Source organism: Stegostoma tigrinum, chromosome 5 (genome assembly GCF_030684315.1).
Source record: "Stegostoma tigrinum isolate sSteTig4 chromosome 5, sSteTig4.hap1, whole genome shotgun sequence".
Classification (NCBI taxonomy): domain Eukaryota; kingdom Metazoa; phylum Chordata; class Chondrichthyes; order Orectolobiformes; family Stegostomatidae; genus Stegostoma; species Stegostoma tigrinum.
The window spans coordinates 126,922,509-126,936,801 of record NC_081358.1 but is presented as its reverse complement, the minus strand read 5'-3'; the positions used below and the strand labels follow the sequence as shown (position 1 = coordinate 126,936,801).

The window sequence follows — 14,293 nt, the reverse complement described above, 5'->3', positions numbered from 1 at the left end:
AGACTAGGCTTCTGTTGGTTCCTGTTTACAAGGTGGATGGAGGAAGCTCCTTGTTGGTGTAGTAGCTGAGTCCCCATCAGTCACGCTGGCAGTTGGAATCTAATTCCTCAATGGAGATCAGAGTCTGTGTGATTTGCTGTGTTTTAGGGTTTGTGTGGTACAGTGGTAGTGTCTCACCTCTGGGATAGAAGGTCTGGGTTCAAGTTCACCTGCTCCAAGGTAGATTATATTACATGTTAGCAGGTTCATTAAAAATGTCTACTTGACATTTCTGGGCAGCACAGTGGCTCAGTGGTTAGAATCAGGTGAATTCATAATGGAGAACAAAGAGTTCTCAGACCAGTTGAACAAATAGTTTGGATTTGTCCTCACTAAGGAGGACACAAACAGCATTCAGGAAAGGGTGGGGACAGACGGGCAAGCATGAAGGAGGAACTAACTTATTAGTCAGGAAATGATAGTGGGAAAATTGATGGGATTAAACCCAATATGTTCCCAAGCCTGAAGCTCTGCATCCCAGAGTACTTAAGGAAGTGGCCCTAGAAATAGCAGGTACATTGGTGATCATTTTCCAGGATTCTGCAGACTCTGGAAGAATTCCAACGGACTGGAGGGTAGCTACTGTAACCCAACTCTTTAAAAAAGGAGGAAGAGAGAAAATAGGAAATTATAGGTCGGTTAGCCTGATATCGGTGGTGAGGAAAATGCTGGAGTCAGTTATTAAGGATGTAATAACTTTGTGTTTGGAAAGTGGTGACAGGATCGGTGCTAGTCAGCATGGATTCACTACAGGGAAATGATGCTTGACAAATCTTGTAGATAATGTTTTGGAGTCGATTTGTAGCTCAGGTTGTGGGTGTTGAGGTTGGTTGGCTCGCTGAGCTGGTTTGTTGTTCCACAGATGTTTCATTACCATGATGGGTAACATCCTCAATGTAGCCTCCGATGTAGCATCTGTGTGTTTTCCCACCTGGTTTTTAAACTCTGGAGTGTGTTGAGCTGGATTGACTCACTTCCGGTTTTCCTTCATAGTGGAGTGTATTTGGGGTCCAGTTCAATATGTTAATTAATAGCATGCTTTGTGGAGGTGCCATGCTTCTCGGAATTCCCGTGCCTGTCTCTGCCTAGCTTGTCCCAGGATTTTGGTGTTGTCCCAGTCGAATTGGTGGTTCTCCTTGTCCATGTGGCTTGAGATGAGTGAGTATTGGTCACGTCTTTTTGTAGCCAGTTGGTGTTCGTGTATCCTTGTTGTTAGTTTCCTTCCTGTTTTTCCTGTGTAGTGTTTCTCACAGTCTCTGTGGGGGATCTTGTAGATGACATTGATCCTGCCCATGGCAGGAAGTGCGTCTTCAGTTTGGGTGAGCAGTTGTCGTAGGGTTGATGTAGGCTTGTGTGCCAATCTGATGCCCAGTGGTCATAAGAGTCTTGTGGTGAGTTCTGATGTAGGTTAGTGTGGTGAGTGTGTCGGGGTGTGTAGGACATTTCTGATGCAGTTCCTGTAGGCATCTCCTGACCCAGTTCCTTGGATATCCATAATCCTTGAACACTTGGAAGAGGTGCTCTTTCTCCTCTTGGTATAGTTCCATGTTGCTGCAGTGTGTTGTTGCCCATTTAAATAGTGTTCACACGCAGTTTCATTTGTGTAATGCAGGGATAGTTACTGTTGAACTTCAATACCTGGTCCATGTGTGTGGCTTTTCGGTGTACTTTCAATTGGAGTTCCCCATTTGTCTTGTGCTCTGTCATGACGTCCAGGAATGGGAGTTGGTTGTTTTTCTCCTCCTCTCTGGTGAATTTATTCCGGTGAAAGTATTGTTTATGAGTTTGTGTGTCTCTTCTAATTTAGTCCGTTTAATAAAGGCAGAGACAGGCATGAGAATTCCTAGAACCTGGCACTCCAAGAAGCAGGCTATTAATAAACACATTGAGCTTGACCCCATATACATTCCACTATGGAGGAAGCCCAGAAGTGAGGCAATCCATCACAACAAGCCCCAGAGTTTAAAAACCAGATGGGAAAACACACCGATACTTCATCAGAGGCTGCAATGAGAATGTTACCCAACACATCTGTGAAACAAGAAACCAGCTCTGTGAGCGAAACAACCTCAACAACCTCAAAATCTTGTCGAATATTTTGAGGACGTGATCTGTAGAATGGACAAGGGTGAATCTGTTGATGTTGTGTACCTGGACTTTCAAAAGGCTTTTGACAAGTTTCAAAACAAGAGATGAGTAAGGAAAATTAAAGCTCATGGTATCGGAGGTAATTTATTGACATGGATAGAGAGCTGGTTGGCAGACAGGAAGCAGAGATTTGGAATAAACAGGTCCTTTTCAGGGTGTCAAGCAGCGAAGAGTGGGGTACCGCAGGGTTCAGTGCATGGAACCCCAGCTGTTCACAACATACATTAACAATCGGGGTGGGGGGTTTCAGTGAAATATGACCAAGTGCGCAGATGACACTCAGCTGGGGGGCAGTGTGTGCTGTGAGGAGGATGCTAGAGGCTGCAGGGTGACTTGGACAGACTGGCTGGGTGGGGAAATGCAATATAATGTGGATTAATGTGAGGTTATCCACTTTGGTCACAACAACAGGATGGCAGATTATTACCTGAACGGTGGTAGTTTAGGAAAAGGTGAGGTGCGATGAGACCTGGGTGTGATGGTGGAACAGTCGCTGAAGGATGGCATACAGGTGCAGCAGGCAGTGAGGAAAGCTAATGGCATGCTGGCCTTCACAGTGAGACGATTTGAGTATCGGAGGAAGGAGGTCATGCTGCAGTTGTACAGGGCCTTGGTGAAGCCACACCTTGAGTATTGTGTACAGTTTTGGTCTCCAAGTCTGAGGAAGGACATTCTTGCTATTGAGGGAGTCCAGCAGAGGTTCACCAGATGGATTCCTGGGACGGCAGGACTAACATATGGATCGAGTGGGCTTGTACTTGCTGGAATTTAGAAGAATAAGGGGGGGATCTCGTAGAAACATACACAATCCTAATGGGACTGGACCGGCTAGATGCATGAAGAGTGTTCCTGATGTTGGAGAAGCCCAGGACTAGGGGCCATAGTCTAAGAATAAGGGGTAAGTCATTCAGGACTGAGATGTGGAAGAATTTCTTCACTCAGAGAGTTGCGAACCTGTGGAATTCACTCCCATAGGAAGATGTTGGGGCCAGTTCAAATTCAAGAGGGAGCTGGACGTAGCCCTTACAGCCAAAGAGATCAATGGGTATGGAAAGAGGGCGGGAATAATGGGATTCTGAGATTGCATAATCAGCCATGATCGTATTGGCTGGTGATGCAGGCTCAAAGTGCCAAATGGCCAACTCCTGCATCTATTTTCTGTGTTTCTACGGCCCACCCCATCCCCATAACTCTGAATGTACGATGGCTTACGCACCTAATCTACATGTCCCTGGACACTTTGGGACAATTTAACACAACCAATCCACCTACACATCATTAGAATGTGGGAGGAAGCTGACACAGTCACAGGGCGAATGTGCACACTCTACACAGACAGTCAGCTGAGACTGGAATCAAACCTTGGTCCCTGGAGCTGTGAGACAGCAGTGCTAATCACTGAGTCACTGTGCTGTCTATGTTTTCACTGATATTGCATGGAGCCTGAGTAATGTACTTAGTGCTTATTATGTGAGTGGCTATGAAGGACATGCTGGTGGCATGGGTGATCTGAGAAGGCATGGCTGGTGCATGAAGGCATGAATGGGGTAGTGAGGGTGGTATGAGAGGAAACTGAGAGTATGTGGGGGGCATAAAATGACATGGACAGTCGGGAACAGGTAGGGTATAATGGAAGTGTGAGATAGAGATTAAACCTTTTCTGAAGGCTGGAACACTGAGCTGGTCAACTGAGGTGGACCATCAAACTGGTCCTCCTCCACATGACTGTGGCTTCCAAACCAAACGTAAAATAAAGTAGAAATAGTGTATAAGTCAATAAAAATCTGGAACTAAGAGTCTAATGATGACTATGCAAACTATTGGCAACTGTCAGAAATCCCGTCTGGTTCATTAATGTCCTTCAGGGAAGAAAGACATCATCCTTACCTGGTCTAGCCTACACGTGACCCACAGCAGGACCTAACCATCCAGGCAATTAACGCCTATATCTTTGAATAAATTTTTGCAACAAATAAAATTAAAGTAAGGATTTGCTCTGATCTAATTGTATGATGTATCAAAATTTTGAGGCTGAATGTTCTTTACGCAAAACTTAATTTTGGTTACAGACTAAAATTATATTTTTTTTAGGAATTTTTAGTGCTTTCTTCTGTCCACATGGGTTTGGATGTCGCAACCAGGTCATTTCAGGGAATACAATAGAATTGGATATAATCAACCCAGAGTTGACTGTCATTCTTACTGTTCCGAAAGAAAAGGCCCTTTGGTTGGTAAGCTTTGAAGAAATACTCTCAGAGTTATTGTTGTTGTGTTTCTGATTTTCCGGAAAACTTGCATTTTTAGAGTGCATTTTAAAATGTTGCAAGACATTTCATGTCACAACTTTCTGATATTGAGCCAGGTAATGGACGAGCAACCGACGGCTGGCCGAAGAAATATGTTTTAAAGTACATTGCACAAGAGGAAAGAAAGGAAGAAATTTATGAAGTTTCAGAACTTCAAAAATACTTCATTGTTAATAAAGTGATTTGGGATTTCCTGAGGTTGTGAAAGGCACAAATAAATACAAGTCACTTTTTCCTTTTTTATATACTACTAAAGGAAACAAGGTGACCACTTTAATTCAACCTTAAAGCAGTGAAACAATTTAGACAGTTGCGATGTCAAGGTGTAAAAGGCTATGGGCCAACAACTGGAAAATGACCTTGGAATAATTAAATGCTTCTTTTTGTCTGTGATGCAGACATGATGGGCTGAAGGGCCTTTTCCGTGCTGTACGCTTCTATGACTCTATGGCTTAAAACATGGGGGCTTTGCTCAAAGGTCATTGTTTATGAAAAGCATGATTAAGGAATGTGTGATACAAGTGAATCATAATATTTAAAAGTATGAAAACCGTATGAAAACAAAAGTATAAACCCATCAAACGGTAAAGCAGAAAAATGGAATTAAAGCAGAGAATCTGAATACACATTTTGCAGTATTGGGGATGGAAACATGGGGTTCAATCCCTGATCCTGTTGTATTGTAGGATCATACCTGCTTCTCCCAGCTCTGTGTTCAGCGAACTAGAAAAGGGGCCTTCTGGTTCACAATACATTGTGCTGTGTGGGACTGCAGACCACAGAGGTTTAAAATCACAGACAATCATTAATGAGAACAGTGCCCTCTAATTTGCATACGTTATTTTGCACATTTTCCATTATGCATTTCTGTTCCCTCCATATCGATCTTATCCAATTTGTTGGGCTGTGCACTGCTGTCTCGTGTTGCGTACATGCATTGTTGCCCAGCATTGTGAGTCTAGCGTATTGGTTACCACTGGCACAGCTGAAAGCGCTATTTGGCCTCTTTCTGAACTGAAATTTCTAGGTGTAAAAACCTCTTTGCAAATTTCTTTCCAAAGTCAGAATTGTCTGAAAATACTTCTCTTTTTTAGGACTACATCCTAATTGTTCCTTCAGAAAGTTATGATCCTGACTTACGAAATGAAAAGCCTTTAGACAAGTCATTTGATTTCATTACTGCCTGTGGTGGAAATAGCTTTTACATCAAGTGAGTACAATTTAGTTTATTTTATTCCTTTGTGCGATGTAGGCATCCTTTGTATTTTACATTCCCTTAAAATCAGAATAGAAAACAATTGGTTAGAATCACTGATGATGTTTTGGTGAAACTCTAGAGAAATAATTAACATGAGTGTGGAATAGTATTTCCAGTACTCTGGTTTGGCCTGAGCTGGAGTATAGTGTCCAGTTCCAGGTACCACACTATGAAAAGGATGTCAAGGTCTCAGAGAAGTGGGATTTACCAAAAATCAGTTACATAGAGAGACTACAGAAGCATTGTCCTAATCAGAGCAGAGAAGATTTAGAGGGGATAACAAGGGGTAGAGCTGGATGAGCACAGCAGGCTAAGCAGCATCAAAGGAGCAAGCAGGCTAATGTTTCGGGCCTAGACCCTTTTTCTGAAGAAGGGTCTAGGCCCGAAACATCAGCCTTCCTGCTCCTCTGATGCTGCTTGGCCTACTGTGTTCATCCAGCTCTACACCTTGTTATCTCAGATTCTCCAGCATCTGCAGTTCCCACTATCTCTGAAAAAAATTAAAGGGGATTTCAATTGCATCTTTGATTTGATTTGATTTGATTTATTGTCACATGTACCTAAGTACAGTGAAAGCTTTGTTTGTGAGCAGTATAGGCAGATTATAGTAAGCAAGGACATACACATCACAGGGTGAAAAATCTTAGACAGAGTAAGGCATACAGGTTACACTGCACAGTACATACATAAGGCAAGATCAACATTAACAAGATCAACATCATTTGAAGTTAAAAAGTCCATTCATCAGTCTAATAATGGCAGGGAAGAAGCTACTCTTGAACCTGCTGGTGTATGTGTTCAAGCTTATATATCTTCTCCCTGATTGAAGAGGTTGTAGGAGAGTATTTCCAGGGTGGGAGAAGTTTTTGTTGATGTTGGCAGCGTTTCCGCAGCAACAAGAAGAGTAAACAGAGTCCATTTCTGATGAAGAGTCTAGGCCCAAAACTTCAGCCTTCCCTGCTCCTCTGTTGCTGCTTGGCCTGCTGTGTTCATCCAGGTATTTCAGATTCTCCAGCATCTGCAGTTCCTACCGTCTCTGGTATCATGGATGGAAGGTTGGCTTCCATGATGGTCTGTGCTGTACACACCCTCTTCTGTAGTTTCTTACGGTCCTGGGCAGAGCAGTTGCTGTACCAGGCTGTTATGCACCTGGACAGTTTGCTTTCAATGATACATCTATAGAAGTTGGTGAAGGTCCTTATAGACATGCCAAATTTCCTGGGCCACCTGAGGAAGAAGAAGCGTTGCCTTCTTGACTGTCGCATCTAAGTGGGAAGTCCAGGGCAGGTTATCTGTTATTGTCACTCATAGGAACTGAATGCATTCCTCCCTTCAACCTGGGGGTGTGTTCTCCTCCTCCTTTCTTTCTGAAGTCAATGATCAGTTCTTTAGTTTTGATGACATTGAGAGAGAGGTTGTTCTCATTGCTCCACGTCACCAAGCTCTCTGTCTCCCTCCTGTATTTTGACTCGTCGTGGTTAGATATCCATCCCACTACAGTGGCGTTGTCAGCAAACTTGTAGATTGTGTTTGTTCGGAATTTGGCAATGCAGTCGTGGCTGTACAGGGAGCACAGTAGGGGGGCTGAGGACACATTCCTGGGGGTGCCAGTGTTGAGTGTTATTGTGAAGGAAGTGCGGTTATGTATTCTTACTGATTGCGATCTGTGGATCAGGAAGCTGGGCATCCAGTTGCAGAGGACAGAGCTGAGACCAAGGTCACGGAGTTTTGAGATCAGTCTGGAGGGAATAATGGTGTTGAAGGTGGAGCTGTAATCAATGAGCAGGAGTCTGATGTAGGGGTCAGTGTTGTCCATATGTTCCAGGGATAAGTGCAGGGGCTAGGGAAATGGCATCCTCTGTGGACTTGTTACATTGGGAAACAAATTGTAGGGGATCGAGGCAGGCTGGGAGACTGGAGTTTATGAAAATCATGAAGGCTTTTGATCAAAGTAAATAAGAAGAAATTGTTTCCAGTGGCAGGATGGTCAGTCAACAGCGGGCCACAAAGTCAAGTTTATTGGCAAAAGTATCAAAAGAGAGATAAGAATACATTACTTTCGAAGCGCCAGAAGGGCGATGGAGATTAATTAGTGAATTTCAGAAAGAGAATTGGATAAATTACATTGCTATCTAAAAGAGTAGAAGAATGGAACTCAATTGGATAGCTCTTTCAAATAGCCTGTACAAATAGGCAATTGGCCAAAACACTTACTTCTCTCTGCATAGCTCTGCAATTTACAGACCAACCAATTTAAACTGTTCAGATTGGCTGACACTTTTGTAGTCCAGCATAAAGACTGGAATATGGACCAGATCCTAAATGTATTGGCTTGGTAATACAGTAACACCATTCTACAGAGGCATGTGTAATCTTGCTGGAATTGGGGTGTGAATTCTGAAAGGAATGTTTTGTAAAGCACAAGATTGTTAGAAACAAATCCTCCAGAATGAGCTTTAGGGAACATGCCATAAAATATTTAGACACAAAAAGCTAAATGCTACAGATGTTGGATATCTGAAATGAAAACAGAACATGCCTGAGCCACACAGCAGGGTTTTGAAAACCTACAGGGCTAGGAACTCGAAAAAATGGGACTAATTCAATAGCTCTTTCAAACAACCAAGACAAGTCTGATGAGCTAAATAATTTCCATCTGTACTGAATGTTTAAAGGGCACTTATGACACTTGCAGTCATTTTCAACTTATAACAGGGACCGAAGATCAGCCCAGCAGATAGTACATTGTATTATAGTAATAAGAGGTCTCAGGCTGAGATGTTTCTTCAAAGTGAAGAAGGCAGTCCCCTGGTGAAGCACTCGCACCTCTCTTTACATCATCAGCTCATAACAGAATGGAAAATAATATCTGGAAAATCCAGAGTTCTGCAGAAGAGTCACTGGATTCATAGCATTAACTGTTTCTCTCTACAGTTGCTGCTGAGTTTCTCGACTGCTCTCTGTTTTTGTTTCAAATTCCCAGTGTCCTCAGTTCTTTGTTTTATTCTGGTAAATCCAGGATGTTTTTGCCTTCTCAGTCATAGATTGTGCTGGGATTGTCATAATTAGCATATCAGAGTAGGGCAAACCAAATTCAAAGCAAATACTTAAATTTCACAATTCCAATCAGTTTGCTGATTTGGTGAAATCAAGAGAGAAAGATTTGCATTTCACAATGCAGGAAATGATTTACTATAACTTTGAAGTCACTGTTGGGCTGTAGGAAATGGAGCAGCATAATTAACTCAGAGTAAGATCCCGTAAATAGTTATATGATAATTAGTGTTGTTGATTAAGGGGTAAATAGTGCCCCCAGGACACAGAGAAGAACTAACTCAATAAAGGCAGTGTACAGCAGATGCTGAAAATCCAAAATGAACACAGAGGATGCTGGAGAAACTCAGCAAATCTGGCAGCATGTGTGGAGAGAGAAACAGAGTTAACATTTCAAGTGTAGTATGATTTGAGGTTTGAAGAAAAGTCATATTGGAGTTGAAATGTTAACTTTGTTTCTCTCTCCACACATGCTGCCAGATCTGCAAACAAAAACACCCCAGTCCTTTTTTGAAAGTGTATCTTGGACTGGCTTTGTCTGAATGTATTTATTGAAATAAATGTGTTTTACAGGGTAGATGTAGCAAAAGTATTTACACTTATGGGGAAGTCCAATACGAGAGGTCATGAATATGTTAACACAAGAAAAGTCCAAAAGGAATTGAGGAAAACTTCTTTCCACAAAGTGTGCTGATCATTTCTTTTGTGCTTTCACAGGATGTGGGAGTCACTGGCTAGTTCTGAATATTTTGCACAGCCATAGGGCCTGGCACAATACCTCAGTGGTTTACACTGCTGTTTCACAGCACCATGGTTTGATTCCAGCCTCAGGTGACAGTCTCTGTGGAATTTGCACATTCTCCCTACTCTGGTTTCTTCCCACAGTCCAAAGATGTGCAGATCAGGTGGATTAGCCATGCTAAATTGCTCACAGTGTCCAGGGATGCCATGGCAAATGCAGAATTACACAGTATGGGGCTGGGTCTAGGTGGGCTGCTCTTTGGAGGGCTGGTGTGGACACAGCGGGCCGAACAGCCTGCAGCTATGCTGTAGGGGTTCTGTTGTTGACCTTAAGAAGATGGTGGCATCATCTTAGAGTCATAGAGGCCTACAGCATGGAAAAAGGTCCTTTGACCCATTGAGTCCACACCAGCCTAAACAACTACCTAACCCCTTTTTTGAGCACTTGGCCCATAGCCTTGTATGCCTTGACATTGTTCAATCAAGACAAGCATAATGAACCAAATAATTTCCTCTGTACTGAATGGTTAAATGACACAGCACTTGTCATTTTCAGCTTATAACAGGGACTGAATATCAATAGAGCAGTTGAATGTCATGCTGATTAATGCCCACCCTGAAGAAGTTTTGTCTTTCCTTCCACTAAATGCTGCCCCCTCCACACTTCACATCAGCTCTGATGAAGAGTCATCTAGACTCAAAATGTTAGCTTGTTTTCTCTCCATGGATGCTGACTGACCCGCTGTGATTTCCACCATTTTTAGTTTTCAGTACAGCTTCCAGCATCTGCAGTAATTTGCTCCTACACTGTGTTTAATTGACTGTTACACCTCTTTGAGGAACACCCTCCCTAAAGAAATTTTGCTTTTCACTCTAAGATAACAAAGTGTGAAGCTGGATGAACACAGCAGGCCAAGCAGCATCTCAGGAGCACAAAAGCTGACGTTTCGGGCCTAGACCCTTCATCAGAGCGCTCTCTCTGATGAAGGGTCTAGGCCCAAAACGTCAGCTTTTGTGCTCCTGAGGTGCTGCCTGTCCTGTTGTGTTCATCCAGCTTCACACTTTGTTATCTTGGATTCTCCAGCATCTGCAGTTCCCATTATCTTTGCTTTTCACTCTGACAGGAATTCCAGCTAAATGCTGCCCCTCCACACATCTCATCTTCCTGCCTTTGGCATGCTGCAATGCTGTAGTGAATGGCAATGCAAAATGGAGGAACAACATCTCATTCTCAGACTAGGCACTTTACAACCATCTAGGCTTAATATTGAGTTCAACACCTTCAGATTGTGAACCTATTCCCATTCCTTTTAGCTTTACTTGTTACATTCTCTGTCACCATGTACCCTCTCCACTCCCCAACTCCAGCGAAACTGTCTGTCCTTTCCAATTTGGCAGTTAGACACACCATCATTCTCTCATCCTCACATTCTGATCACTTAATCTGCACTATCAGTACCCTTTCTCCTTCAGCAATCTACTACCCCACTATTGCATAAATGCTACCCTGTCCATATTTCACGTCAACTCTGATGAAGAATCATCTGGACTAGAAACATTAACTTGCTGTCTCTCCATGGATGTTGCCTGACCAACTGTGATTCCCAGTCTGCCCAATCTCATTGCATAATTACAACTGTCGAGCCCATATAACATCCTGGTAAATCTCCTTTGCACCCTTTCCACTGTAATCACACCCATCCTATACTGTGGGTTCCAGAACTGCACACAAAATTCTTGAGCCACTACAGTCCATACAGTGTAGGTACACACTAGGAAGGGAGAAACATAAGGAGGGAGTCCTATTATTTTGATGCAGTGACAGTGAAGAAATGGCGATATATTTCCAAGTCAAGATGTCGAGTGGCTGAGATGGTAATGTTCCTATGTATCTGCTGCCCTTGTCCTTTTTAAGTGGACCAATGCAGAACCATACAAAGGGAATGGGGTATGTAATTTGCTACCACAAGTAGTGACTGCAGAGATGAGTATAGATGCATTAAACAGGCAGCGGGGTACATACATCAGAGAGAAAGGAATAGAAGGTCATGCCAACAGGGTGAGCTGAGGAAAGTGGGAGGTGCCTCTTATGAAGCAGGAATTTGTGCTGTAAGTTTTATGTAATTATGTTTTGCAGCCCAGCTACATCATCCAGATTCTGCCTGGACTCGGCTAAGTCACTGGTAGCATTCTACAATAATGGAGCTCTCCCTTGCCAGTGTAATGGAGAAGGTGCAACGAGCCCCACATGTAATTCATTTGGGGGCCAATGTTCCTGCCGACCAAATGTTATTGGGCGGCAATGTAACAGATGTGCCACTGGCTATTTTATGTTCCCCAACTGTCGACGTAAGTGGGTGCTTTACACTTACAAAATAAGGGTACAAGAATTAAGTACTTTGATACATTTTGATGACATAACAACGCACCATAAATGCTATTTAGTTAAAAAATCAAGTTCTTGGGGCCTGAAAAAATGCACGTCATTTCCTTCTGTTATGAAGTGGAGGTCAAGCCCGTCTGATAACTAAAACCGAAACACACAGAGAAGCTCGGCTCACCTCATAATCTGTTAAAGGAAGTGTGAAAAGTGATATAACCTGCCTTTCACCTCCCAATCTGTTATAAAGTGGTGGCTAACCAAATGAAATCCTTCTACTCAGTCTATAATCAACAAGTAACAATTTATTTATCTAACTCTATCAGTGTACATATTAATAGAACTACTAACAAACAAACAATTCCCCCTTAACTACTAACTATTCCCAAATGAAACAAAATTCTACAGTTCTGGTCGCCACATTCACAAAAGCTTGTGGATGCTTTGGAGAAGGTGCAGAGGAGGTTTATCAGGATGTTGCCTGGTATGGAGGGCGCTAGCTATGAAGAGAGTTTGAGTAGATTGGGATTGTTTACATTAGTAAGATGGAGTTGCGGGGGGAAACCTGATTGAGGTCTACAAAATCATGAGAGGTATACACAGGGTGGATAGCAAGAAGCTTTTCCCCAGAGTGGGGGATTGAATTATTAGGGGTCATAATTTAAAGGTGAGAGGGGAAAAGTTTAAGGGAGACATGGGTGGAAAGTTCTTTACACCGAGGGTGATGGGTGCCTGGAACATGTTGCCAGCGGAGGTGGTAGAGGTGGGCACGATAGCGTCATCTGAGATATATCTAGACAGATACATGAATGGGCAGGGAACAAGAGGGATACAGATCCTTGGAAAATAGGTTTAGATAGAGGATCTGGATCGGTGCAGGCTTGGAGGGCCAAAGATCCTGTTCCTGTGCTGTAATTTTCTTTGTACTTTGTTCTTTGTTCCATTCTGTTATGATAAATAGAACTCCCACTTACATAAAGCAAAGTAATAAAATAAAATAAATTAAAACTTAATCTCTCAAAATTAAAGCCAGGATTTGTCTCCCAGAATGCTCTGGGCCTGCTCAGCTGAACCTCAGTCCAGAGGATCTCTGTTGAATTCTTGTGTCAGGAACGCCTTTCTCCAGCAAATTCTCATTTCAGGAATGTTAGCTAAGAATGCTGCTCTACCTTTATGTAGATCATCTGTGTAGATCACAGAGAATTCTGTGAGAGCCAGTGATTTTTCTCTTTAGAGCTATTAGTTGTTAACTCTAATAGATGGCAGTTGCTCTCACACAGATTTTCAAATGCCATCTTCTCTTATACCCTTGATGACCTATTAATTTCTTACAATAGGATTGGTCCTAGGTTGGTCAAAACAATCAGATTTAAATTTAATTGATTTTTAGTTCCGAAGTGCCTGATTTAAATTAATTGGCTGATTTTCAAACTGGTTTCATTACTGATAAAAGAAACTAATGCCTGGGTTGCTAACAACACAGCTTTTTAATACAATGTCTCAATTTCAGGAGCTGTCTGTGCACCTGCACTTTTTTTAATCCTAGAAAAACACATCATCTTTTAAACGGGCCATGTACTCTTCCTCCTCCCCCTCCCCCATCATTTTACAAATATCAAATTCTGACATCCTGCTTTCCAATCCACAAATACTCTATCCAATTTTGCAACACTTCCCTTATAATAAAGCCATTGTACCACAGCTGGGAGGCATGACAGCCCCGCCACAGTAGTGAAATTCTACTGCCTATTTTTGTCAGCTTTGTCTCACCTTCTCTGATCACTTGATTATAGGATCATAGCATAATACAGTTAAGAAAGGGGCTATTTGGCCCATTGCCTGAAAGACTATCTGATTAGCCCACACGTGCTGACATGATTCCAGCGAATTTTCTACAAAACCTCTATCTCTTGAACCATCTCTACAGGGATGAACACAATTGTTGCCCTTTTAAAGCGTCAACTCACCTTTCGGAGATAACAATCAAAGAGCCCCCCCACCCCTGAAGCCTTTTCCTCTCAGGCTCAATCTAACTAAGACTGATGGAAGTGGGCAAGGCCTTGTCAAACGATATCTAGATGCACATTGGATCAAATGGCCTGTTTTAAAGTTATAACTTGCATGCACTTACATATAATTTTTAGTTTTGTTTTAAGACTATGTTACCAATAGTGTCTGTGCTATTTGCTATGATTTTGTATCTTGAGCAATCAGGATATCATGGATTATGGGGAGCAAGCAGGAAAGCGGATGTGAGGAATGTCGGATCAGCCATGATCCTATTGAACTGTGGAGCAGACTCAAGGAGCCAAATTGCCTACTCCTATTCCTATTTCTTACAGCATTATGGTCTTATAATTGATCTAC

At 42.5% G+C, this 14,293-nt stretch overlaps 1 protein-coding gene across 1 annotated transcript in view; it reads left to right on the top strand.

Annotated features, from left to right (window-relative positions):
* lama3 (laminin, alpha 3) overlaps positions 1-14,293 on the top strand; it is a 170,993-nt gene that overhangs the window by 33,907 nt on the left and 122,793 nt on the right. Inside the window, exons 11-13 of the mRNA XM_048528602.1 lie at positions 4,279-4,418; positions 5,588-5,703; positions 11,684-11,895. Coding sequence (XP_048384559.1) covers positions 4,279-4,418; positions 5,588-5,703; positions 11,684-11,895 — 468 coding nt within the window. The remainder of the gene's footprint in view (positions 1-4,278; positions 4,419-5,587; positions 5,704-11,683; positions 11,896-14,293) is intronic.